General features: G+C 39.0%; 1 protein-coding gene across 1 annotated transcript; it reads right to left on the reverse strand.

The window, feature by feature from the left end:
- Positions 1–1,969: 1,969 nt before the first annotated feature.
- LOC107465827 (uncharacterized) lies at positions 1,970–2,803 on the reverse strand. Its single transcript, XM_016084801.1, has one exon. It carries the CDS (start codon positions 2,801–2,803, stop codon positions 1,970–1,972), a length of 834 nt encoding a protein of 277 aa, XP_015940287.1.
- Between the last annotated feature and the right edge of the window lie 22,957 nt (positions 2,804–25,760).

The following is a 25,760-nucleotide window of genomic DNA, read 5'->3' on the forward strand; positions in this document are numbered from 1 at the left end:
TAAGGGGTTGCCACCGTGTGCCTGACTCCATATCTGAGAAGGAGTGCTTCCAGTTGTTTATTGCAGAAATGTGTTCTTCCATCACTAATGAGTGCCCTGGGAACTCCAAACCTGCTGAAAATATTCTTTCTTAAGAAGCTCATTATGACCTTGTTGTCATTTGTGGCGGTGGCAATAGCCTCCACCCACTTTGACACATAATCTACAGCCACAAGTATATAACTATTTGAGTAGGAGGATGGGAAAGGCCCCATAAAGTCAGTCCCCCATACATCGAATAGTTCTAGCTCCATTATAAATCTTTGTGGCATCTCATTATTCCTGGGTAGATTGCCAACCCTTTGGCATTCATCACATCTTGACACCAAGTCCTTTGCATTCTTGAAAATGCTTGGCCAGTAGAATCCACATTAGAGCACCTTGGCTACTGTTCTTTCGCCACTAAAATGGCCTCCATATGCAGATCCATGATATTGCCAAGGCACCTCTTGTCCTTCTCCATGGGATATACACCTCCTCAAGATCCCATCAGCATAATTTTTGAACAAATATGACTCATCCCAGATATAGTATTTGGCATCTTTGATGAGCTTTTTTCTCATGTGTTTATTGATGTTGGTTGGTAGTTCCCCAATGGCCTTGAAATTGGCTATGTCAGCAAAGCAAGGGGTTCATTATCTGCAAGATGGTGTGCTCCTTCTTCTTCTTGTAGGATCCTTGAGAGGTGGTCAGCAACTTTGTTCTCTGCTCCACTCCTATCCTTAATTTCGATGTCAAACTCTTAGAGTAGCAGGATCCATCTTATTAGCCTTGGCTTGGACTCTTGTTTGGTAAGCAAGTATTTGAGTGCTGCATGATCAGTGAATACAATTACTTTAGAACCAATGAGATATGATCTAAATTTATCAAAAGCAAAGACAATGGCAAGTAATTCCTTCTCTGTAGTGGTGTAGTTCCTTTGATTCTCATTAAGGACCTTGCTGGCATAATAAATGACATGCACCAATTTATCCTTCCTCTATCCTAAAATAGCACCCACAGTAAAATCTGATGCATCGTACATCAACTCAAATGGTAGATCCCAACATGGTGGTGCTATGATAGGTGCAGAGGACAGTTTGTTCTTAAGCTATTCAAAAGCTAACATGCATTCATTATAAAAAAACAAGGCACATTAGAGACAAGTAGGTTGTTCAATGGTTTGGCAACCTTAGAAAAGTCTCTAATAAACCTCCTATAGAAACCAGCATGTCCCAAAAAGCTTCTATTTGCTTTGACATTGCAAGGTGGGGTAACTTTTCAATCACCTCTACTTTTGCCCTGTCCACTTCTATGCCTTTTTTGAGATTTTATGACCAAGGACCACCCCCTCTATAACCATGAAATGGCATTTTTTCCAGTTTAAAACAAGGTTGGTCTCTTGGCATCTCTTTAGCACCAAGGCTAAGTGATGCAAGCAATCAGAATATGTGTTACCAAATACAGAGAAGTCATCCATAAACACCTCAATAAACCTTTCAATCATGTCTGAAAATATGGAAAGCATGCACCTTTGGACTGTTGCAGGTGTATTGCACAGTTTAAAGGGCATCCTCCTGTAAGCAAAGACACCATATGGACAAGTAAATGAAGTTTTCTCCTGGTCCTTTGGGTCTATAACTATTTGGTTGTAACCCGAATAACTGTCATGAAACCAGTAGTATTCATGTCCAGCCAACCTCTCAAGCATTTGGTCCATGAATGGTAGGGGGAAGTGGTCCTTCCTGGTGGCTTCATTGAGCTTCCTGTAGTCGATGCACATGCGCCAACCAGTCACTGTTCGTGTTGGTATCAGCTCATTTTTCTCATTTGGTACAATAGTGACTCCTCCTTTCTTTGGAACTACTTGTATCGGGCTCACACAAGGACTGTCTGAGATGAGTAGATCACCCCAACTTGCCATAACTTCAACACTTCCTTCTGGACTACTTCATTCATAGTTAGATTCACCCTCCTCAAGTAGGATCTTGTGCATACACATTAAGGGGCTGATCCCTTTTAAGTCTGTGAGTGTCCAGCCTATAGCATCCTTGTGTTGTTTTAGCACTTGGATGAGTTCCTCTTCTTGCTCCTTACTCAAGCTTGAGTTGATGATCACTGGGTAGGTGCTGCTGTCACCTAGATAGGCATATTTCAAGCTTTGAGGTAGGGTTTTCAGCTCTAGTTTTGGTGCTTTTTCTTCATTGTTGTCTTTGTGGTTTGTCATGATTGAACTTTCCATGGTTCCTTGTGGTAGTTCTTCACGTGGTGCTTGTTGCTCCAATTCCATACTTCCTTCATATTGCTCTTCTTCCAAAACTCCTTGGACTATTTGTTCTATGGTGTCTACCATCATGCATTCTCCTATTGCTTCCTTGGGATAACTCATTGCCTTGAAGATATTGAAAACCATCTTTTCCTCATGTAATCTCAAGACTTGTTCTCCTTTTTGAACATCAATGATGGCTCCAGCAGTAGCTAGGAATGGCCTTCCTAGGATAATTGAAGTGTTTACCTCTTCTTCCATATCTAGCACAACAAAGTCAGCTGGAAAGATGAATTCTCCCACTTTTACCAATAAATCTTCCACCACTCCATGTGGAAACTTGAATGTCCTGTCAGCTAGTTGGAGTGCCATTCTTGTTGGTTTGGCTTCTTCAATTCTCATCCTTCTCATCATGTTCAAGGACATGAGATTGATGCTAGCCCCCAAGTCACATAGGGCCTTTTCAATAGTGATATCCCCTATAATACAAGGGATTTCAAAACTCCTTGGGTCCTTCATTTTCTAGGGGAGTTTCTTTTGTATAATGGCACTACACTCCTCAGTTAAGATTATAGTCTCCTTTTCTCCCCAGTTTCTTTTTCTTGTCATGAGCTCCTTCAGGAACTTTGCATAGAGGGGCATTTGTTCAAGTGCTTCAGCAAATGGTATGTTGATTTGGAGCGTTTTGAAGATTTTCAAAAATCTGAAAAACTGGCTGTCCTTCCCATCCTTCCTTAGACTTTGTGGGTATGGTGCCTTTGGTACATAAGGCTTCAGAATTGGCTTTGGTGAAGATGGGCTAGGGGTCTCTTCTTTCTTCCTGTTTTCAGGCTTTTCTGCAGCTTCTTCTTCGTGGTTCTCCTAGTTTGGGTGGCCTCTTCTACCACTTTTCCACTACTAAGTGTGATGGCCTTGTACTCCCCTCTTAGGTTAGCCATGGTGTCACTTGGAAATGTGTGTGTAGGCATTGGGATTTACTTGGATAAGAATCCCACTTGTGTTTCCAGTTTTGAAATTGCTGCACCTTGGTTCTTCAAATTCGACCTGTATTCTTCTTGGTTGGCATCTATCTTCTTTTTAGCTTGTGCTTGCCTTTCCAAAAGGGTGGAAATAACCCATGTGAGTTGTGATGATAGGTGTGCTATCGCGGCCTCTACTCTCTCAAAGTTACCCTTAATTTCACATGGTTGTGAAGTTGGGGTTAATGTGTCATAATGGTGGCGTATTTGCTGGTTGGAAGGATATGATGTGTGAGGTGGATTGTGGTAAGGTCTGTTATTGTTTGACTGATGATTGGGGTTGTGATTCTGGAATTGATAGGCTTGGTATGGTTTGTTGTGATCTTGGTTGTGATTTTGTTGGTTTCCCCACCCAAAATTTTGGTGGTTCTTCCATCCTAGGTTATATGTCTTAGAGTTAGGGTCATATGGTGGTCGAGAGGGGTTATGCACATAGTTTGCTTACTCAGATTCAACTTCTGGTTCATTTTCTTCTTGGGGTGGTGCTTGAGCTTGGACAACTGCAACTTGATTGTTTTCCATCTTCTTGGTTAAGGCTGCCAATTGTGCTGCAATTGCCTTGTTTTGTGCCAACAGGGCATCCATAGAATTGAGTTCCAGCACCACCTTCTTTTGGCCTCTTTTTGAAGCATAGAAGTAGTCATTCTCAACTACAGTTTCAATGAAATCTATGGCTTCCTCAATGGTCTTCTTCTTGATGAGTGAACCCCTTGAAGAGTGGTCCATAACCTTCTTCGATTCATAGGTTAATCCTTCATAGAAAATGTGGAGCTGGACCCACTCATTAAACATATCTGGTGAGTATTTTCTTGTTAGATCTTTAAAACTCTCCCAGGACTCATAGAGTGTTTCACCATCTAGCTGTCTGAAGGTTTGCACCTCAACTCTTAGCCTGTTGATCCTCTGTGGAGGGTAAAATCTTGCTAGAAATTTGTTCACAACATCCTCCCATGTGGTTAGGCTCTCCTTAGGGAATGATTCTAACCACTTTGTTACCTTATCTCTGAGTGAGAAAGGGAACAGAAGTAGTTTGTAGGTGTCAGGGTGTACACAATTGGACTTTACAGTATCGCATATCCTCAAGAATGTGTTGAGATGTTGATTTGGATCTTCTTGAGCACTTCCTCCATATGAACAGTTATTCTGGACTAGTGTGATGAGTTGGGGTTTCAACTCAAAATTATTGGCATGGATTGTTGGCTTGAGGATGTTGTTTCCACAGTTTCCTGGATTTGGGTTGATGTAGGAGCCTAAGACTCTCCTCTCTTGCCCAGCTTGATTTCCAGCACCTCCTTCAACATCTTTGTGCACTTCATCTTCCATGGTGGTTGTTAGATCTTCTTCTACTGGTTCTTCTCCAACTATACCTTTGCCTCTAGCCTCCATCCTCAATCTAAGGAAGGTTCTCTCAGGTTCACTATCAAAAGAGGATGAAGTTTCTCCTCTTCTACCTGTCACACAGTCAACACACAGTAAGAAAAGAGCAAGTGAAGGAATCTCCTCAGTTAAAATTATTGGTTAGCTTGAGTGATGCAATTAATCAAACAGTTAGAAGAGTGAAAGTATAAACAATGAATAGCTAAAGAAATCTCAAAAAGAAGTGAAAGAAAAATAGAGATTAGAAAGGAATTTAAATATTACACTAGAAAATGAATAAGAAAACAATTATGGAAAAATAAAAAAGCTTAATCTAGCTCTCCAATTAATTTAATCATTGTCAAATTCAAACTAATCCCCAGCAACGGCGCCATAAAACTTGATGAGTTCGAAGATTCACCCCCTTCCCAATAATATTGATGAATCCGCTCTTGGCAAGCACACCAAAATTATTGTCAAGTATTAACCTACAGTGGAGTGGGTTCGTATCCACAGAGATTGGTAGATTTGAGAAATTTCAATTAATTAGTGAATTAGTCAAGCTCAACAGAGTAAGTTGTAAGTGCAGGATTATAAATGGCAGAAACATAAATGGCAAAAGAATAAAGGAAAGCAATGAAGTGCAGAAATGTCATTGAGATCAGGAGATATTATCTCTTTGGATTAAATCCAGCTCATATCCTCGTCAATCATGCAACTCATTGACCTCTTGGAAGTCATGATTGATTGAGCCCCAATCCCTTGGTGACTCAATCTCTCAGATCTTGATCAATAGCCAATTCCTTGGTCTAATTGCTCATGAAGAGAGATATGCTTGGTCCCTGATTATACCACACATCATCATAGGTCCAAGTAGAGGGAGGATTATATGTCACCATATCCAAACACCAAAACGCAGATTCTACTCAAGTGTGAGAAGGGACTTCTAGCATGGTTTCATGTTTCCTTTTACAAGGTTCCCATGAAACCCATTTTGCATTCAATCTCTTTTCCAAGTTAATTGAACACTAAGCATGAAAATCGAAATTTGTTCTAGCAAATCAAAGAGAAGATGAAGAGAAGAAGAAATTCACTATCATTAATCCATCAAGTACAATAGAGCTCCCTCTCTAAATGAGAGGGAATTTAGCTGCCCATAGCTCGGAAAGAAAGTACAAAAGATGGAAGAGATGAAGTATGAAAAGTGAAAAGTGAAAAGTGAAATCAAAACTAAACTCTGTGACTTGCTAACCCCATTCTTCCAATACTTCCGAGGGTATTTATACTACTCCTAGATCTAGAAATAAAAGAAATTACAAAAGGTGAAAAAAAATTACAATTTTGGAGGAAAAAGAAACTCAACAAACGTGATCTTTCAGCTGGCGTGTGACTGGCGCTTTTCTGGCATGTTGCGCTCCCTCTGTTTCTGACTTGGCGTGCCACACCTCACCATTCAAGTGGCACGCCGTCCCCTGTTTCACCCCTGGCGTGCCACGCCTTCGAGCTAAAGTGCCATGCCCAGGACATTTTAATTGGCCCAAGTAACCTGGCGTGCCATGCCTTCGACACCAAGTGGCACGCCCAAGGTCATCTTCCTCATCTCCATGCTTTTGGAAATTTGTACCAGCGTGGCATGCTCAGGGTCTGGCATGCCACGCCCCTCTTAAAGCTTTACCCTCTTGCTAGCATGCCACGCCTTGTCATCCAAGTGGCACGCCTGAGTTCACTGGCTTCTCTTCTTCCTCTCTGGAAAATACTACCAGCGTGCCACGCCATGAGACTAGCGGGTCATGCCTTTCATTTGCTTCATTTTCTTGCTGGCGTACCACGCCTCATCTCCCAAGTGGCACGCTCAAGTTCATTGGCCCTTTAATTCCTCCTCTGGAAAACACTACCAGCGTGCCACGCCATGAAACTGGCGTGTCACACCCTTCATTTTCCTTAGTCCCAGAGGTTGGCGTGCCACGCCTGGATGTTCAAGTCGCACGCCAAAGTGGGATGATTGAGCTGGTGTGTCACGCCTTCGATACCAAGTGGCATGCCCGGCTTTATTTGGCCTCCTTAAGTGCTGGCATGCCACGCCTTATCACTCAAGTGCCATGCCTTAGTGGGACTTCTTGAGCTGGCATCCCATGCCTTCGATACCAAGAGGCACGCCTAACTTTTGCCTTGTCTTCTTGTTCAATGGCGTGCCACGCCTTGTTTCTCAAGTGGCACGCCCATTCAATTATGGATCATTTAGGCTTGGCGTGCCATGTCTTGATCCTCAAGTCGCACGCCCAAGTGAACTCTGGAGCTGGCGTGCCACGCCTTCGATACAAAGTGGCACACCATAGTAATGGTTCTTGTAGTAATGAATTGGCGTGCAACGCCCTGCTTCTGGCGTGCCATGCCCCATTGATGATCTTCATTTGTTGTTCTCTGGAATGTTGTACCAGCGTGCCACGCCTAGCTTCTGGCGTGCCACGCCAATACATTTTTGTGGTGTTTGTTCCAAATGGCACGCCTGCTTCACACGCCCCACTTGTTTTGTTGTTTTCTTTCCCATTTTTTATGTCTTTTCCACCTGAAATTCAGCACAAACTCATTTCAAAGCAATTTACTATGATATTCATCAATTAAGGCATGAATTGCATTGATCAAATGAGATTATGCCTCTTTAATGGTCCTTTTTATGTAAGAAAAAGGGTTGATGATGTAAGTCATCAATGCACGTGGGAAGTGACGCCACATTTAAAGTGTTTCACATTTTAAAATCATTAAAGATGCAAAACTTGCTCAAGAAAGGGATGGACCGTATACAAATGAGAAGAAGCCTGAACACAACTTTCCTAAAAGAGGTCGAAGCTCAAGAAACGAGCACAACCTCACGGAAAGATCGAAGCTCAAGCAAGGGCAATGTTCATACCCTATACCGAGCTATAAGGTCTGGGTTGGACAAAGACAAAAATGACCGACCTCTTGTAAGGTTGGCTTGATGCACGAAAACTTGTCTCTCAACAAATTTTCCTTTGGCAAGTATACCGAATCATCGTCAAGTAAAAACTCACAATAGAGTGAGGTCGAATCCACAGGGATTAACGGATTAAGCAATCAATGGTTAATTGATTACCCTAGTTAGATGAATCATATTGGAGTGATAAGTAACACGGAAATGTAAATGGCATAAAAGTAAAGAAAGCAAAATAAAGTGTAGAAAAGTAAAATGGCAAGAAAAGTAAATGTAAGAAATAAAATGAACATTGGGATCAAGAGATATTGCAATCCTTCGGATCAAGTTCATTCTCATCTCTTCCTCAATCAATGCATTCATTGATCTCCTTGGCAATCTTAGGTGATTGGATCCCAATTCCTTGGCAACCTAATCTCTCTAAGCTTGAACAATTGCCCAATTCCTTGATTTAATTGCTCATGGGAAGAGATGAAGTATGGTCACTGATTATACCATATGTATTTCCAAATCAAAGTTTTGGTAGGATTATATGTCACTATATCCATCCAAACCCCAATTTGGTCTAACATGAGAAAGCATTTCTAGCATGATCTCCTCATTCCTCTTCCAAGGTTCAGAGGAGATCCAATTATTGAGAGATTCTCTTCCAAGATAGCTAACCAATTGGGTGAAGATTGAAATCCCTCTAGTAAAATCAAGAGAAAAGAAAGAAGAAGAAGAATAAAAACTACAATTGATCCATTAAATGCAATAGAGCTCTCTAACCCAATGAAAAGAGTTAATTGTTCATTGCTCTACTCAAACAAAAAAGAAAGAAAGTGCAGAAAAAATAAAGATGAAGTTTCAAATTGAAATTGAAACTTCAAAGTTCATAATTGAAAAGTACAAATTGAAATTAAACTACTACTAAGAAAAGAAAAAGAAGGAGAATTGTGTGAGGGGAGGGAGTCCGAAGACCCCTCTTCAATCCCCAATTCAATCCTCCGTCCAATCATGTCTATCTGATGCCTTGAATGTAGAAACAAAGGCTTTTATATAGGCTCTCCTAAATTACAACTCAAATGAAATTGAAAGTAAATTATAATGAAATGAAAATTAACTATTCTAGATGCTTCTTGTGGCCATGATTGCTTGACAATTGTGGACTTACTTCCTTGTGGTTGGGTGGTCCTTGAAAGAGAAGTGAATCAAGTTGAGGTCCAGGTGCTAATCGTTAGTGCCACTGTTAGCCACACTAACGCTACAAGTGGGGCGTTAGTGCTGAAGTTAGTGAGGCTAACGTCACACTTGCTACTCAGTTGGTGTTTTTGGGGCTTAAAAGATACCTATTATTTGTGCTCCAATTTCATTCCCACCATAGAGTACTATATATTGTTGGAAAGCTCTGAATGTCATCTTTCTAATGCAACTGGAATCACCTCACTTGGACGTCTATAATTCAAGCTATGCTCCTTTGAAATGGACAAGGTTGCTGGCATAGTTGCTGGCGTTATTGGAAAAGTTTAGCCACAATAACGTTAGCATTCAGGGGATTAATATTGCCAGGTTGTAAAGTTCAAACTTAGTGTCCACTGAAGAATTGAAGATTGATGGTTTAGAAGTTATAATAAATTCTCGTTGCAAGTATAATTTCTAAACCAAGCAATCAACCTTTCTTACAAACGTTTTGGTTGTCACAAGTAACAAACCCAACAAAAGTAAATAACCGAAGTATTCAAACATCGGGTCGTCTTCTTAAGGAATTGCAGGGAAGTATGTTTTACTATTGGTTATGGAAAATAATGTTTTTGGGTTTGAAAAAGGTTTTGAACAAAAGAAATGGATTGCAGGAATTAATAAATTAATAACTAAGAAATCTCTTGGCAAGGTATGAAAATTAGAAGTCCTATCCTAGTTATCCTTATTAATGGTGATTAGAATTATACTTTTGCTCCCACTAAGTCAACCTCTAACTATGAAGGTCAGTTAATTGGACAAATTAATTTAATACCTAAAGTCCTAGTCAACTCCTTAAGGAAAGACTAGAGTTATAGGAATCTAAATTAATCAGCAAAGATAATAATTATCAATCACGATGAATTTGACAACTCAAGAGTTACCAATTAATCAACCATAACCAAAAGGGGAAAATCTAAATTATTTATATAAATAGGAGAAAGCAATCATGAGTCTGAAATACTTCAATTTATATCAAATAAAGAAAATCCTAACATGAATGGTTCATAAGCCAAATAGGCAACATAAGTAATACAAGCATTAAAGTATCCGAAAGTAAAAGAGAAATATAAAGTAGAAGGAATATTGAACCCGATGAAGAGTTGAAATCCTAAATCCTCTAAGAGGAATCCTAATCCTAGAACCTAAGAGAGAGGAGAGAACCTCTCTCTCTAAAGACTACATCTAAACTATGAAAAGTGAATAATTGGGGATCTCCCTAAATGGATGCATTTTCCGACTTCATAACCTCTAATCTGTGCCTCTTGAACTTGGATCTGGGCCAAAAAGGGCTTCAAAAATCGCTGGGAGCGTCTTTTGTAATTTATGGTGCGTGGCGTCTGTCACGCGTCTGCGTGGGTCACGCGGTCGCATCATCTGGAGTTTTCCTTGTCACGCGTTTGCTTCGATCATGCGTCCGTGTCATCTGTGTGTTGCTTAAGGTGCGCGGCCTCGTCAGTTACGTGTTTGTGTCGCTTCCTTTTCACGCTGGGCATGCGGCCGCGTCATCCATGCGTTCATGTCGCTGCCAGTTTCTTCGAAAACTCCATTTTGTGCTTTCCTTCCATTTTTGTATGTTTCCTTTCCATCCCTTAAGTCATTCATGCCTTAGAAGCTCTGCAACTACTCAACACACAAATCACGGCATCGAATGGTAATAAAGGATAATTAAAATAATTATTTTTAAAGCATAGGAAACATGTATTTCACATATATCACATAATAAGGAAGGGAAAGTAAAACCATGCAATTTACATGAATAAATAGGTGAAGGGTTGAATAAATCACTTAAATTGAGCACAATATATATCATAAAATATGGCTTCTAGCACGAGTCCAGCCCACTTCCAGCTCAACTTTCGGCCATACACCCTTTTTACGTCGATTTTAGGGCAAGCGTTCGCGTGGGTGACGCGGACGCGTGGGAGGCATTTTTCCCACATGACGCGGACGCGTCAGCGACGCGGTCGCATGGGTCCATTTGTGCCAAAAGCACGCCTCCAGGCATGCTTTAGCACAACTTTCTGTTCACTTTCCTTTGCTTCTTAACGCACTTGTGATGCGGACGCGTCAACGACGCTGTTGCGTCGCGTGCTCTCTCTCTCTCTCTCTCTCTTTTTATATGTAAGTGTGCAGTTATGCAGTATGTAATGCTAATGCAAATGCTTACGAATAACATCCAGGTCCATTTGGATGAGCTTCCTGTTATGGTGGCTTATGGTTAAATTCATCCAGAAATCTCCACCAATGTTTGGAATGCCAGCATCCTCTGGGGTCCCAAACAAGGTACATAAAACCTTTGAGCAGTTTCAAACAGGTTTCCAGGCTCCCGGGGCGTTGAATGTCAAAATAGATTCCAAGATCCCAAACTCTACTTTTACACCCATTTTTGTCTTGATCTGCATTTTTCCAACCGGGTGGTGAGTAGTCTGAATTCTCACTGCAATGACCACACAACTTCCGAGACCCATACAATTGAGCTTGATCCCAATCCTTGCACCTCAAATTGAAGTGCAAAACCTCATTGAATCTTGCATACTAGCGCTGAGTGCGAGTCATTTCCCTTTTACTCTTAAAGTCGCAAAGAGCTCTAAGCTGGCCATCTGTTTCAAGTAAACCATATTCAAGTGGGAAAGTAAAGATGAAAGTCAAGAATTTTACCCACTTGAAGTCTATATTGGGTGGTAATGGCCTTGGGATAGGTGTTTCCAGTGGTTCTGCAAGCTCTACTCCCTCGTGGTCTTCAGTGAATTCCTCCACTTCTTTGAAAATTTCTTCCATTTCAACCATGTTTTGATCAAAGTCATTGATATCTTCCTCGTCACTTGAGTCATAATTAGGAGGTTAAGAGAAGTCTACCTCTGCATCATTTTCGTATTCACTTGGGGAAGATTCTTCTATCTCAAGGACTTCACTTGCAAATGCAAGTTCATTACTAAGAGAACTTGACTTGTAATCATCATCATCAAGTAAACATGCATCTTGGGCTATTCCGTCCGATTTCTCATAAGATACTTGCATTGGAGGCTGTGCAAAATCCTCCTTAGCGTCAATTGTAACATCCTTGGCGGAATTCTCCACAACTCTGGATTTCTGTCGAGGTTCGGCATCTCCTAAATCTTCAACCAACTCTTTTTTTTCTATAGTGACAGTATCCTCTACTTGTTCTAGTACGAAGTTATGCTCTATACTGTCCACTGGGGTCTCTACTGTCTCCTTCATGCTACGTTCTTCATTAGGTTCTCCACATGAAACCATGGGAGTTTATTGAGTGTCCGAACATCTGGAAGATAATTGATTTATTGCTTGCTCCAGTTGATGAAGGATTGCATGAAATTGGTCTACTGATTCTTCGAAGCGAACCTGTGATTCTTGGCTTGATGGATATGGACATGGTGCATAGGGGAGTGGTGTTTCATGGGAGTAATTGGATTGGCGTTGGGGTGGATAAGGATCATACGGTGGTGAATGGCGAAAAGAAGCTTGTGAGTGTGGTGGTTCAAAGCCATGTTGAGAGGATGGTCTCTGAGCACAGGGTGGGGCTTGTTGGTAGCTACAAGGGTGTCTACCAAATCTATCAGTTGGGTATGCATTGTAGAATGGTCTCTGTCCATGATATCTTGGATGGTGTTGTTGCCTAAAGGGTTTCTTGGCTCCATCCATCTTTGATTGCTTTGACCGTGATGCATAGTCCTGTTATAGCTTCCATTCCTTTCAACAAAATTAGAACCAAACTCAAAGCAAGAGGGGAGAGAATTCATAGTAACTATCAGAAATAGGAAGGGAAAACGAAAACAAATAACCAAGTAAAAGAAAAATATTTACAATAACCAATAATAAGGCACACGTTTGCAATTTTCTGGCAACGGCGCCATTTTGAAGAACTGAAGATTGATGGTTTAGAAGTTATAATAAATTCTCGTTGCAATTATAGTTTCTAAACCAAGCAATCAACCTTTCTTATAAACGTTTTCGTTGTCACAAGTAACAAACCCAATAAAAGTAAATAACCGAAGTATTCAAACCTCGGGTCATCTTCTCAAGGAATTGCAGGGAAGTATGTTTTACTATTGGTTATGGAAAACAATGTTTTTGGGTTTGAAAAAGGTTTTGAACAAAATAAATGGATTGCAGGATTTAATAAGTTAATAACTAAGAAATCTCTTGGCAAGGTATAAAAATTAGAAGTCCTATCTTAGTTATCCTTATCAATGGTGATGAGAATTATACTTTTGCTCCCACTAAGTCAACCTCTAACTATGAAGGTCAGTTAAGTGGACAAATTAATTTAGTACCTAAAGTCCTAGTCAACTCCTTAAGGAAAGACTAGAGTTATAGGAATCTAAATTAATCAGCAAAGATAATAATTATCAATCACGATGAGTTTGACAACTCAAGAGTTACCAATTAATCAACCAGAACCAAAAGGGGAAAATCTAAATTATTTATATAAATAGGAGAAAGCAATCATGAGTCTGAAATACCTCAATTTATATCAAATAAAGAAAATCCTAACATGAATGGTTCATAAGCCAAATTGGCAATATAAGTAATACAAGCATTAAAGTATCCGAAAGTAAAAGAGAAATATAAAGTAGATGGAATATTGAACCTGATGAAGAGTTGAAATCCTAAATTCTCTAAGAGGAATCCTAATCCTAGAACCTAAGAGAGAGGAGAGAACCTCTCTCTCTAAAGACTACATCTAAACTATGAAAAGTGAATAACTGGGGATCTCCCTCAATGGATGCATTCCCCCACTTCATAACCTCTAATTTGTTCCTCTTGGACTTGGATCTGAGCCAAAAAGAGCTTCATAAATTGCTGGGAGTGTTTTCTGTAATTTCTGGTGCGTGGCGTCTGTCACGCGTCCACGTAGGTCACGCGGTCGCGTCATCTGTAGTTTTTCTTGTCACGCGTTCGCTTCGATCATGCGTCCGTGTCATCTGTGTTTTACTTAAGGTGTGCGGCCACGTCAGTCACGCGTTCGCGTTGCTTCCTTTTCACACTGGGCATGTGGCCGCGTCGTCCATGCATTCGCGTCGCTGCCAGTTTCTTCAAAAACTCCATTTTGTGCTTTCCTTCCATTTTGGTATGTTTCCTTTCCATCCTTTAAGTCATTCCTGCCTTAGAAGCTCTACAACTACTCAACACATAAATCACGGCATCGAATGGTAATAAAGGGTAATTAAAATAATTATTTTTAAAGCATAGGAAACATGTATTTCACATATATCACATAATAAGGGAGGGAAAGTAAAACCATGCAATTTACATGAATAAGTATGTGAAGGGTTGAATAAATCACTTAAATTGAGCATAATATATATCATAAAATATGGGTTTATCATCCACCCCATACTATTAAATATTGTTGGAAAGCCCTGGATGTCTACTTTCCAACGCCTTTGGAAGCACATCATTTGGAGCTTTGTGGCTCAAGTTATTCTTGTTTGAAGAAGGCATGGTCAGGCTGCCGGGTGAGATTTTGCCCACGTTAGTGGCACTAACGTGGCCACTAACGTTATTGGCACTCACTTTTACCAATAATGCTGCTCCTTGTCCCTCTTTCCCACGTTAATGATCCACGTTAGTGTAACTAACGTGGCCCGTGGCCCTTAACGTAGGCATGCCAAAGCTCGAAGGCGTTAGTGACACTCACCTTTGTTACTAACGCTACAAAACCCCTCTCTTCCACGTTAGTGGTCCACAATAGTGGTGTTAACGTGGCAATTAACGTGGGTCTTCCTTTGCTTTGCTAAAGTTAGTGGCGTTAACGTTGCCACAAATGTTCCAAACTTTCCTTGCTTCCACGTTAATGGCCACGTTAGTGGCACTAACGTAACCACAAACGTGGTTCTTCTCTGCTTCTTATTACCTGATATCAATTAAACAAAGTGCATGAAAGTCTTTCTCTTAATCATGAGATCATGTATCATCCATTTTATCATTCAATTCATGCATAATTCTTATAAAATCATTCAAAATTCACAATGTTTGCTTGAATCAAGGTATCATTGCATTTTCAACTAAATACTTGCTTATTTCCTAAGAAAATGCATGAAACCAACCTAACGCATACAAAAAATGGCTAGTAAAACTCGCCAAGATGCCCTGACATCACAACACCAAACTTAAATCTTGCTTGTCCCCAAGCAAAAAAAGAACTATGCACAAAGAATTCGCTTAATTGGAATGTATTGAAAAATTGCTTATGATGCCTTAGTGGGTGAAGTGAATAAGTGACAATGGGGTGAACTCTAATTTGTATGCTTATGCAAGGATTCCAGTGCTCATTAGTCCTTACATTTTGAAATTCTTAGATCTTAGGACTTTCATTCAAATGGTATTATGGAATCCTCTTTATAGATTGTCATCTTTGAAGCAACACTTATTTTGTATCATTTTTCTTTTCTTTTTGTATCTTGGCCTTGACTCTTGGTATTATGTCTCAAAGCGGGTTTTATGATGGATCATGAGTGTCTTACGAAATGAAATGTGAGTAATGCATGTGCTTAAGCAAGCAAAATTGAGGATACAATAAAGGCACAAGAGATACAAATAGAGACATTTTGATTGCATTAATAAGTGGTGTGCTTGTTACCTTGCATGAAAGATAAGTGGCAACACCAAACTTAGTGTGACACTCTCAATTTAGAATGTTGTAAGTACCCAGTGAAGATTGAAAATCAAATTGTTGCATGGCAACACCAAACTTAGAATGCAATCATATGTCAAATTATTGAAAGTAAACTAACCAAGAAAAGAAAATATTACCTACGGTTGGGTTGCCTCCCAACAAGCGCTCTTTTAATGTCATTAGCTTGACATGTTGTTCATGACTTTCTACCTCTTCTTCTAGTTTGTTAAGAGGAATGACCTCAAGAAGAAAGAGGAGCCAGTTAATGCCCCATGCCTAGAGTGCCTCTCCCCAGCAAGCTTTCTTTTGTTGTTATATTGAGTAAACTTGCTTGTTGGGGTAAGGGTGGGATGGTTTTTGGTTGACCTTTTCTTCTTCATGGATATTGTCCTCCTTTTCTTGGTCACCATCCTCTTTTTAGTGCTCATGTTGATTGCCTTCACCACCTTGATTTCAAGGCTTGAGTGTTGTATGATGGTTGGAGCATTCTCTTCACCAAGAGCTTCTTGAATTGGTGGTTCAATAAACTCACCCTTTATGCAACTCTCTATTTCATTAGAGTAGTGTGGACTCCCTTGATTGACTTTATCCCTTTCTTCTGCATGATGTTGCATTGAGACTTTTGGGCGTGAGTTTGCATGTTCCTCTGTCACCCTTAGTAGCCTCTGTGGGTATGGAGCTTTGGGCTTATATACTCTCATGACCTCCTCCTTCTTCATAGAAATCTCACTTGGTATGGGTGCCTCCTTTTCTTGTTTTTCTTATTCCTCCGTTGGGTTTGCCATGGTACCACTGAGAGAATTGCGGGTAGTGATTTGCTTTGATAGATATCCAACTTGTGCCTTAAGCTTCTTAAGGGCAGCCCCCCCGGTTCTGCATAATGGATTTTACTTCCTCTTTGAAAGTCCTCATGTCCTTAGATTCTTCCAAGAGAATTGCCAATAGGTTCTCTATCCTTGATAGCTTATCCTCGAGAGGAGGGTGTGCAACTTGGTTGAAATTTGGATGTTGAGCGTGGCTATTTTGTGAATGGAATTGGTTATTTTGTGGTTGTATGTTCTGAGAGTGGTGTGACTCTTGTGGGTAATGATATGGGTTTTGTGGACTGTGAGAAGAATTTTGTTGTGTGAGTGGTGAGATGAATTATATGGATGTGGGAAGGAATTTTTTGTTGAGGCATATCCAAGTGGTGAAGGGTTTTGATCCGAAAAGCTAGGAGGTGAGGTTGAATAATTAAAGGATGATGGCTCTTGATGAATGGGGTGTGAATAAGTGAAATTTCTTTGGTTTTGATCTTCCCATGTACAGCTTGAGTAGTGGTCAAAGTCATCAAAATATGGACCATTTTGTGACCCTAGGAAGCACCCCATTTCATGTTCTTGATATTCCCAACCACCATTATCATAATAACATGAATTATTTTGTGGTGGTGAGAAGTATCTCATGTAACTTGATTGACCAAAAGATGATATATACTCCATTTTTCTTCAAAATACTCTGTACCAAACAACAATTTCCAAGATAAAAGAGATTTAGAATTCTCCTTGTCACAGATGAGGAAATTCCCAGTGAGGCAATATCACAAATAGTTAGTTAGCAAAAGAAAATAAAGAAACAAGAGAAAACAATGACAAAAGAAAAGTGTATAATCTAGTAAATCAATCAACCGGTAGTTTGTTAATCACAATTAATCCCTGACAATGGCGCCATAAACTTGATGCACGGAAACTTGTCTCTCAACAAATTTCCCTTCGGTAAGTATACCGAATTGTCGTCAAGTAAAAACTCACAATAGAGTAAGGTCGAATCCACAGGGATTAATGGATTAAGCAATCAATGGTTAATTGATTATCCTAGTTAGATGAATCATATTGGAGTGATAAGTAACAAGGAAATGTAAATGGCATAAAAGTAAAGAAAGCAAAATAAAGTGCAGAAAAGTAAAATGGCAAGAAAAGTATATGTAAGAAATAAAATGAACGTTGGGATCAAGATATATTACAATCCTCCGGATCAAGTTCATTCTCATCCCTTCCTCAATCAATGCATTCATTGATCTCCTTGGCAATCTTAGGTGATTGTATTCCAATTCCTTGGCAACCCCATCTCTCTAAACTTGAACAATTCCCCAATTCCTTAATTTAATTACTCATGGGAAGAGATGAAGTATGGTCACTGATTATACCACATGTATTTCTAAATCAAAGTGTTGGTAAGATTATATGTCACTATACCCATCCAAACCCCAATTTGGTCCAACATGAGAAAGCATTTCTAGCATGATCTCCTCATTCCTCATCCAAGGTTCAGAGGAGATCCAATTATGGAGAGCTTCTCTTTCAAGATAGCTAACCAATTTGATGAAGATCGAAAGCTCTCTAGTAAAATCAAGAGAAAATAAAGAAGAAGAACAATAAAATCTATAATTGATCCATTAAATGCAATAGAGCTCTCTAACCTAATGAAAAGAGTTAGTTGTTTATTGCTCTACTCAAACAGAAAAGAAAGAAAGTGTAGAAAAAATAAAGATGAAGATTCAAATTGAAATTGAAACTTCAAAGTTCATAATTGAAAAGTTCAAATTTAAATTAAACCACTACTATGAAAAGAAAAAAAGGAGAAGTGTGTGAGGAGAGGGAGTCTGAAGACCCCTTTTCAATTCCCAATGCAATCCCCTCAAATCCCGTCTATCTGATGCCTTGAATGTAGAAACAAAGGACTTTATATAGGCTCTCCTAAATTACAACTCAAATGAAATTGAAAGTAAATTACAATGAAATGAAAATTAACTATTCTAGATGCTTCTTGTGGCCTTAATTGCTTGACAATTGTGGGCTTGCTTCCTTATGGTTGGGTGGTCCTTGAAAGAGAAGTGAATCAAGTTTAGGTCCAGGTGCTAATCGTTAGTACCACCGTTAGCCACACTAACGCTACAATTGTGGCGTTAGTGCTGAAGTTAGTGAGGCTAACGTCACACTTGCTACCCAGTTGGTGTTTTTGGGGCTTAAAAGATGCCTATTGTTTGTGCTCCAATTTCATACCCACTATAAATTATTATATATTATTGGAAAGCTCTGAATGTCAGCTTTCTAATGCAACTAGAATCACCTCAATTGGACTTCTATAACTCAAGTTATGCTCCTTTGAAGTGGACAAGGTCGCTGGCATAGTCACTATCGTTATTGGAAAAGTTTAGCCATAATAACGTTAGCGTTCAGAGGATTAATATTGCCAGGTTATGAAGTTCAAACTTAGTGTCCACCCCATACTATTAAATATTGTTGGAAAGCCCTGGATGTTTACTTTCCAACGCCTTTGGAAGCGCATCATTTGGAGCTTTGTGGCCCAAATTATTCTTGTTTGATGAAGGCATGGTCAGGCTGCCGGGTGAGATTTTGCCCACGTTAGTGGCACTAACATGGCCACTAACATAGCCTCTTAGCCCTTCGCTAGCATTATTGGCACTCACTTTTACCAATAACGCTGCTCCTTGTCCCTCTTTCACACGTTAATGATCCACGTTAGTGTAACCAACGTGGCCCTTAACGTAGGCATGCCAAAGCTCGAAGGCGTTAGTGACACTCACCTTTGTCACTAACGCTAAAAACCCCCCTCTTCCACGTTAATGGTCCACGTTAGTGGTGTTAACGTGGCCACTAACGTGGGTCTTCCTTTGCTTTGCTAAAGTTAGTGGCGTTAACGCTGCCACTAATGTTCCAAACTTTCCTTCTTTCCACATTAATGGCCACGTTAGTGGCACTAACATAGCCACTAACGTGGCTCTTCTCTACTTCTTATTATCTGATATTAATAAAACAAAGTGCATGAGAGTCTTTCTCTTAATCATGAGATCATGCATCATCCATTTTATCATTCAATTCATGCATAATTCTTATGAAATCATTCAAAATTCACAATGTTTGCTTGAATCATGGTATGATTGCATTTTCAACCAAATACTTACTTATTTCCTAAGAAAATGCATGAAACCAACCTAAAGCATACAAAAAATGGCTAGTAAAACTAGCCAAGATGCCCTGGCATCACAGCACCAAACTTAAATCTTGCTTGTCCCTAAGCAAAAAAAGAACTATGCACAAAGAATTCGCTTAATTGGAATGTATTGAAGAATTGCTTATGATGCCTTAGTGGGTGAAGTGAATAAGTGACAGTGGGGTGAACTCTAATTTGTATGCTTATGCAAGGATTCCAGTGTTCATTATTCCTTACATTTTGGAATTCTTAGATCTTAGGAATTTCATTCAAATGATATTATGGAATCCTCTTTATAGATTGTCACCTTTAAAGCAGCACTTATTTTCTAGCATTTTTCTTTTCTTTTTGTATCTTGGCCTCGACTCTAGGTATCATGTCTCAAAGCGACTTTTTAAGATAAGCTTTCAATCAATACTCCCAAACCAGTTGGTCTAAGGTATTAGGTGTTGAAGCACCCCTTCGGATATACTTGCTCAAGCCTCTCTCTTTGACACAAATCCACCACAAGCATTTAACTAGGACAATAACTCTTTGAGTTCTTATTTCTTTCTTTTTCTTCCTAGTAATTGATGCTCAAAGCCTTGGGCTTGTTCTTTGTTTTTTCTTTTTCTTTTGTTTTCTTTGTTATTGCTTCTTGGATCAATAGATGTTTGAGAAATTCCATAATACTTCTCTAAACTTCATTTCCTGTCTATGAGCTCCCATGCAAGTTTTCACAAACACGTAACCTCAATACACAATCATACAATCAGAACCTCCACTCCTCTTAATCTTTTGATTGCCCCAAGATTTATAAAATTCTTCAACATTTTCCTTTCAAAAGAATGATTTCCTTGTTGCATTCTTAGAGATATTGGGTGCAAGTAAAATTCAAGATAATAATCATGATATCATAGCAACATGTTACAAATCAGATATCAAATTATGCTTATTCACAAGGAGTAATCACACATGCATAAATAGAAGACAATCATGCAATTTAAAGTGCTGGAAATAAGTAAGAGAAAAAAAGAACTTTACCACCTTGTAGTTCATCTTCATTGTTGTTTCCCTTTTCCTCCTATTCTTCCAATTCCCACACCAAATTTAGAACGATTGCTTATACTCAAGCAATAATTAAAACAGTGGTGATGGGGTCTTTGATGGATCATGAGTGTCTTACGGAATGAAATGTGAGTAATGTATATGCTTAAGCAATCAAAATTGAGGATACAATAAAGGCACAAGAGATACAAACAGAGACATTTTGATTGCATTAATAAGTGGTGTGCTTGGTACCTTGCATGAAAGATAAGTGGCAACACCAAATTTAGTGTGACACTCTCAATTTAGAATGTTGTAAGTACCCAGTGAAGATTGAAAATCAAATTGTTGCATGGCAACACCAAACTTAGAATGCAATCATATGTCAAATTATTGAAAGTAAACTAACCAAGGAAAGAAAATATTACCTACGGTTGGGTTGCCTCCCAACAAGCGCTCTTTTAATGTCATTAGCTTGACATGTTGTTCATGACTTTCTTCCCTTTCTTCTAGTTTGTTAAGAGGAATGACCTCAAGAAGAAAGAGGAGCCAGTTAATGCCCCTTGCTTAGAGTGCCTCTCCCCAGCAAGCTTTCTTTTGTTGTTATATTGAGTAAACTTGCTTGTTGGGGTAAAGGTGGGATGGTTTTTTGTTGACCTTTTCTTCTTCATGGATATTGTCCTCCTTTTCTCGGTCACCATCCTCTTTTTAGTGCTCATGTTGATTGCCTTCACCACCTTGATTTCAAGGCTTGAGTGTTGTATGATGGTTGGAGCATTCTCTTCACCAAGAGCTTCTTGAATTGGTGGTTTAATGAACTCACCCTTTATGCAACTCTCTATTTTATTGGAGTAGTGTGGACTCCCTTGATTGACTTCCTCCCTTTCTTCTGCATGATGTTGCATTGAGACTTTTGGGCGTGAGTTTGCATGTTCCTCTGTCACCCTTAGTAGCCTCTGTGGGTATGGAGCTTTGGGCTTATATACTCTCATAACCTCCTCCTTCTTCATAGAAATCTAACTTGGTATGGGTGCCTTCTTTCTTGTTTTTCTGATTCCTCCCTAGGGTTTGCCATGGTACCACTGAGAGAATTGTGGGTAGTGATTTGCTTTGATATATATCCAACTTGTGCCTCAAGCTTCTTAAGGGCAGCCCCCCGGTTCTGCATAATGGATTTTACTTCCTCTTTGAAAGTCCTCATGTCCTTAGATTCTTCCAAGAGAATTGCCAATAGGTTCTCTATCCTTGATAGCTTATCCTCGAGTGGACGGTGTGCAACTTGGTTGAAATTTGGATGTTGAAGGTGGCTATTTTGTGAATGGAATTGGTTGTTTTGTGGTTGTATGTTCTGAGAGTGGTATGACTCTTGTGGATAATGATATGGGTTTTGTGGACTGTGAGAAGAATTTTGTGTGTAATTGAATGAACTGTGTGAGTGGTGAGATGAATTATATGGATGTGGGAAGGAATTTTGTGTTGAGGCATATCCAAGTGGTGAAGGGTTTTGATCTGGAAAGCTAGGAGGTGAGGTTGAATAATTAAAGGATGACAGCTCTTGATGAATGGGGTGTGAATAAGTGAAATTTCTTTGGTTTTGATCTTCCTAGGTACAACTTGAGTAGTGATCAAAGTCATCAAAATATGGACCATTTTGTGGCTCTGGGAAGCACCCCATTTCATGTTCTTGATATTCCCAACCACCATTATCATAATAACATGAATTATTTTGTGGTGGTGAAAAGTATCCCATGTAACTTGATTGACGAAAAGATGATCTATACTCTATTTTTCTTCAAAATACTCTATACCAAACAACAATGACCAAAATAAAAGAGATTTGGAATTCCCCTTGTCACAGATGAGGAAATTTCCAGTGAGGCAATATCACAAACAGTTAGTTAGCAAAAGAAAATAAAGAAACAAGAGAAAACGATGACAAAAGAAAAGTGTCTAATCTAGTAAATCAATCAACTAGTAGTTTGTTAATCACAATTAATCCCGACAATGGCGCCATAAACTTGATGCACGGAAACTTGTCTCTCAACAAATTTCCCTTCGGCAAGTATACCGAATTGTCGTCAAGTAAAAACTCACAATAGAGTGAGGTCGAATCCACAAGGATTAATGGATTAAGCAATCAATGGTTAATTGATTATCCTAGTTAGACGAATCATATTAGAGCGATATGTAACAAGGAAATGTAAATGGCATAAAAGTAAAGAAAGCAAAATAAAGTGCAGAAAAGTAAAATGACAAGAAAAGTAAACGTAAGAAATAAGATGAACATTGGGATCAAGAGATATTGCAATCCTCCGAATCAAGTTCATTCTCATCTCTTCCTCAATCAATGCATTCATTGATCTCCTTGGCAATCTTAGGTGATTGGATCCCAATTCCTTGGCAACCCAATCTCTCTAAGCTTGAACATTTGACCAATTCCTTGATTTAATTGCCCATGGGAAGAGATGATGTATGGTCACTGGTTATACCACATGTATTTCCATCCAAACCACAATTTGGTCCAACATGAGAAAGTAGGATTATATGTCACTATATCCATCCAAACCACAATTTGGTCCAACATGAGAAAGTATTTCAAGCGTGATCTCCTCATTCCTCTTTCAAGGTTCAGAGGAGATCCAATTATGGAGAGCTTCTCTTCCAATATAGCTAACCCAATGGATGAAGATCGAAAGCTCTCTAGTAAAATCAAGAGAAAAGAAAGAAGAAGAAGAATAAAAACTACAATTGATCCATTAAATGCAATAGAGCTCTCTAACTCAATGAAAAGAGTTAGTTGTTCATTGCTCTACTCAAACAGAAAAGAAAGAAAGTGCAAAAAAAATAAAGATGAATATTCAAATTGAAATTGAAACTTTAAAGTTCATAATTGAAAAGTACAAATTGAAATTAAACTACTACTAAGAAAAGAAAAAGAAGGAGAAGTGTGTGAAGGGAGGGTGTCCGAAGACCCCTCTTCAATCCCCAATTCAATCCTCCCTCCAATCCCATCTATCTGATGCCTTGAATGTAGAAACTAAGGCCTTTATATAGGCTCTCCTAAATTACAACTCAAATGAAATTGAAAGTAAATTACAATGAAATGAAAATTAACTATTCTAGATGCTTCTTGTGGCCTTGATTTCTTGACAATTGTTAGCTTGCTTCCTTGTGGTTGGGTGGTCCTTGAAAGAGAAGTGAATCAAGCTGAGGTCCAGGTGCCAATTATTAGTGCCACCGTTAGCCACACTAACGCTACAAGTGCGGCATTAGTGCTGAATTAGTGAGGCTAACGTCACACTTGCTACCCAGTTGGTGTTTTTGAGGCTTAAAAGATGCCTATTGTTTGTGCTCCAATTTCATACCCACTATAAATTATTATATATTGTTGGAAAGCTCTGAATGTTAGCTTTCTAACGCAACTAGAATCACCTCAATTGGACTTCTATAACTCAAGTTATGTGCTTTTGAAGTGGACAAGGTCGCTGCCATAGTCGCTGGCGTTATTGGAAAAGTTTAGCCACAATAATGTTAGCGTTCAGGGGATTAATATTGCCAGGTTATGAAGTTTAAACTTAGTGTCCATGACGTTAGGATTTTTGCTAGTAAAGAATTTTACAAAAATATAACCGCGTTGTGAGTATAGATTCTAAACCAACAGAAAATTCTTTCGTACAAACATTTTGGTTATCACAAGAAACAAAACCCAATAAATTTATAAACCAAAGTATTCAAACCTCAAGTCGTCTTCTCAAGGAATTGCAGGGAAGTATGATTTATTATTTGTTATGGAAAAATAGTGTTTGGGGTTTGTAAAAGGTTTTGGGCAAGAGAAATAGATTGCAAGAATTAATAAATTAATAACTAATAAAACTCTTGGCAATGAATGAAAACTGGAAGTCCTATCCCAGTTATCCTTATCAATTATGATGAGAATTGGATTTTTCTCCCACTAAGTTAACCTCTAACTATGAAGGTAAGTTAAGTGGATGGAATAAGTTTGGTCCTTCAGGTCCTAGTCTTTCCTTGGAAAAGGCTAGAGTAATTGGAACCCGAGTTAATTCTTGAAGAATTCCGATTTTCGGTCAACAATGAGTTTGACAACTCAGGAGTTACCAATTAATCAATTAAAGCCAAGAATATAAAAAGCTAAATAAAAATCATAGATCTGAAAATACCTCAAATTATATTTAAATTTAAATTTAAATCAAACATGGAAAGATTTATGAGTCAAATGGGCAATATAAGTAATTAACAGATAAAAGTATTAGAATATCTAAAAGTAGAAGAGAAACATGAATTAAATAACATTGAACCTGTGATGAAGAAGGAATATTCCTAATTTCTAAAAAATCCTAATCCTAATCCTAAGAGAGAGGAGGGAACCTCTCTCACTAAAAACTACATCTAAATCCTAAAAAGTGTGTATTTTTCTCCTCCTTTATGAATGGGTGGATCCTTCCATTTATAATCCTTCAATCTGTGTTCTCTGGGTTTGGATCTGGGCCAAAAAGGCCCGAAAATTGCTGAGGACAACTTCTGCAAATTCTGCAGATCGCGCACGTCACGCGTCCGCGTGGGTCACGCGGTCGCGTCATCTGGAGTGTTGCTCTTCCACGCGGTTGTGTCAGTCCTGTGCCCGCGTCAGTTGTACTTTGCGAGTCACGCGTTTGCCTCATCCATACGCTCGCGTCGATCCCTTTTTGTGCGAATCACGCGTCCGCGTTGTTCATGCGGACGAATCACTGCCAGTTTCTTCAAAAACTCCATTTTATGCTTTCCTTCCATTTTTGTATGTCTCCTTTCCATCCTTTAAATCATTCCTGCCTTAGAAGATTTGAAAATACTTAACACATAAAATATAGGTTTATCAACCTCCCCACACTTAAACAATAGCATGTTCTCATCCTAAATCCAAGAGAAAAGAGTGAAGGTGAAATGGTGGGATCTCATGCAATGCAATCTATCCTAGATGCAACTACCTAAATGAGTCCTGTAAATCTAGTTATCATTCCTATATATAAAGCTTTACATGTAGTTAAGTTAATTCACATTCTCAAGGAATCATATACGCATAGCCAACCTTAGATAATATTAAAGCAATTTTACAATTGAGATGGGTAAATAATATACTTTTCAAACTTGCAAGGCAATTAACAATAGAAGTAGAGATATATGGTGATGAGCCATTGAACCCTTACTGGATTTTGTGTTTATTCTCTAGTCACTTAGTGTTTATTGGGTTAATCACTCTATTCTTCTTTTTATTCTTAC

The sequence above is a fragment of the Arachis duranensis genome, unplaced genomic scaffold (assembly GCF_000817695.3).
Source record: "Arachis duranensis cultivar V14167 unplaced genomic scaffold, aradu.V14167.gnm2.J7QH unplaced_Scaffold_343483, whole genome shotgun sequence".
Taxonomy (NCBI): Eukaryota; Viridiplantae; Streptophyta; class Magnoliopsida; order Fabales; family Fabaceae; genus Arachis; species Arachis duranensis.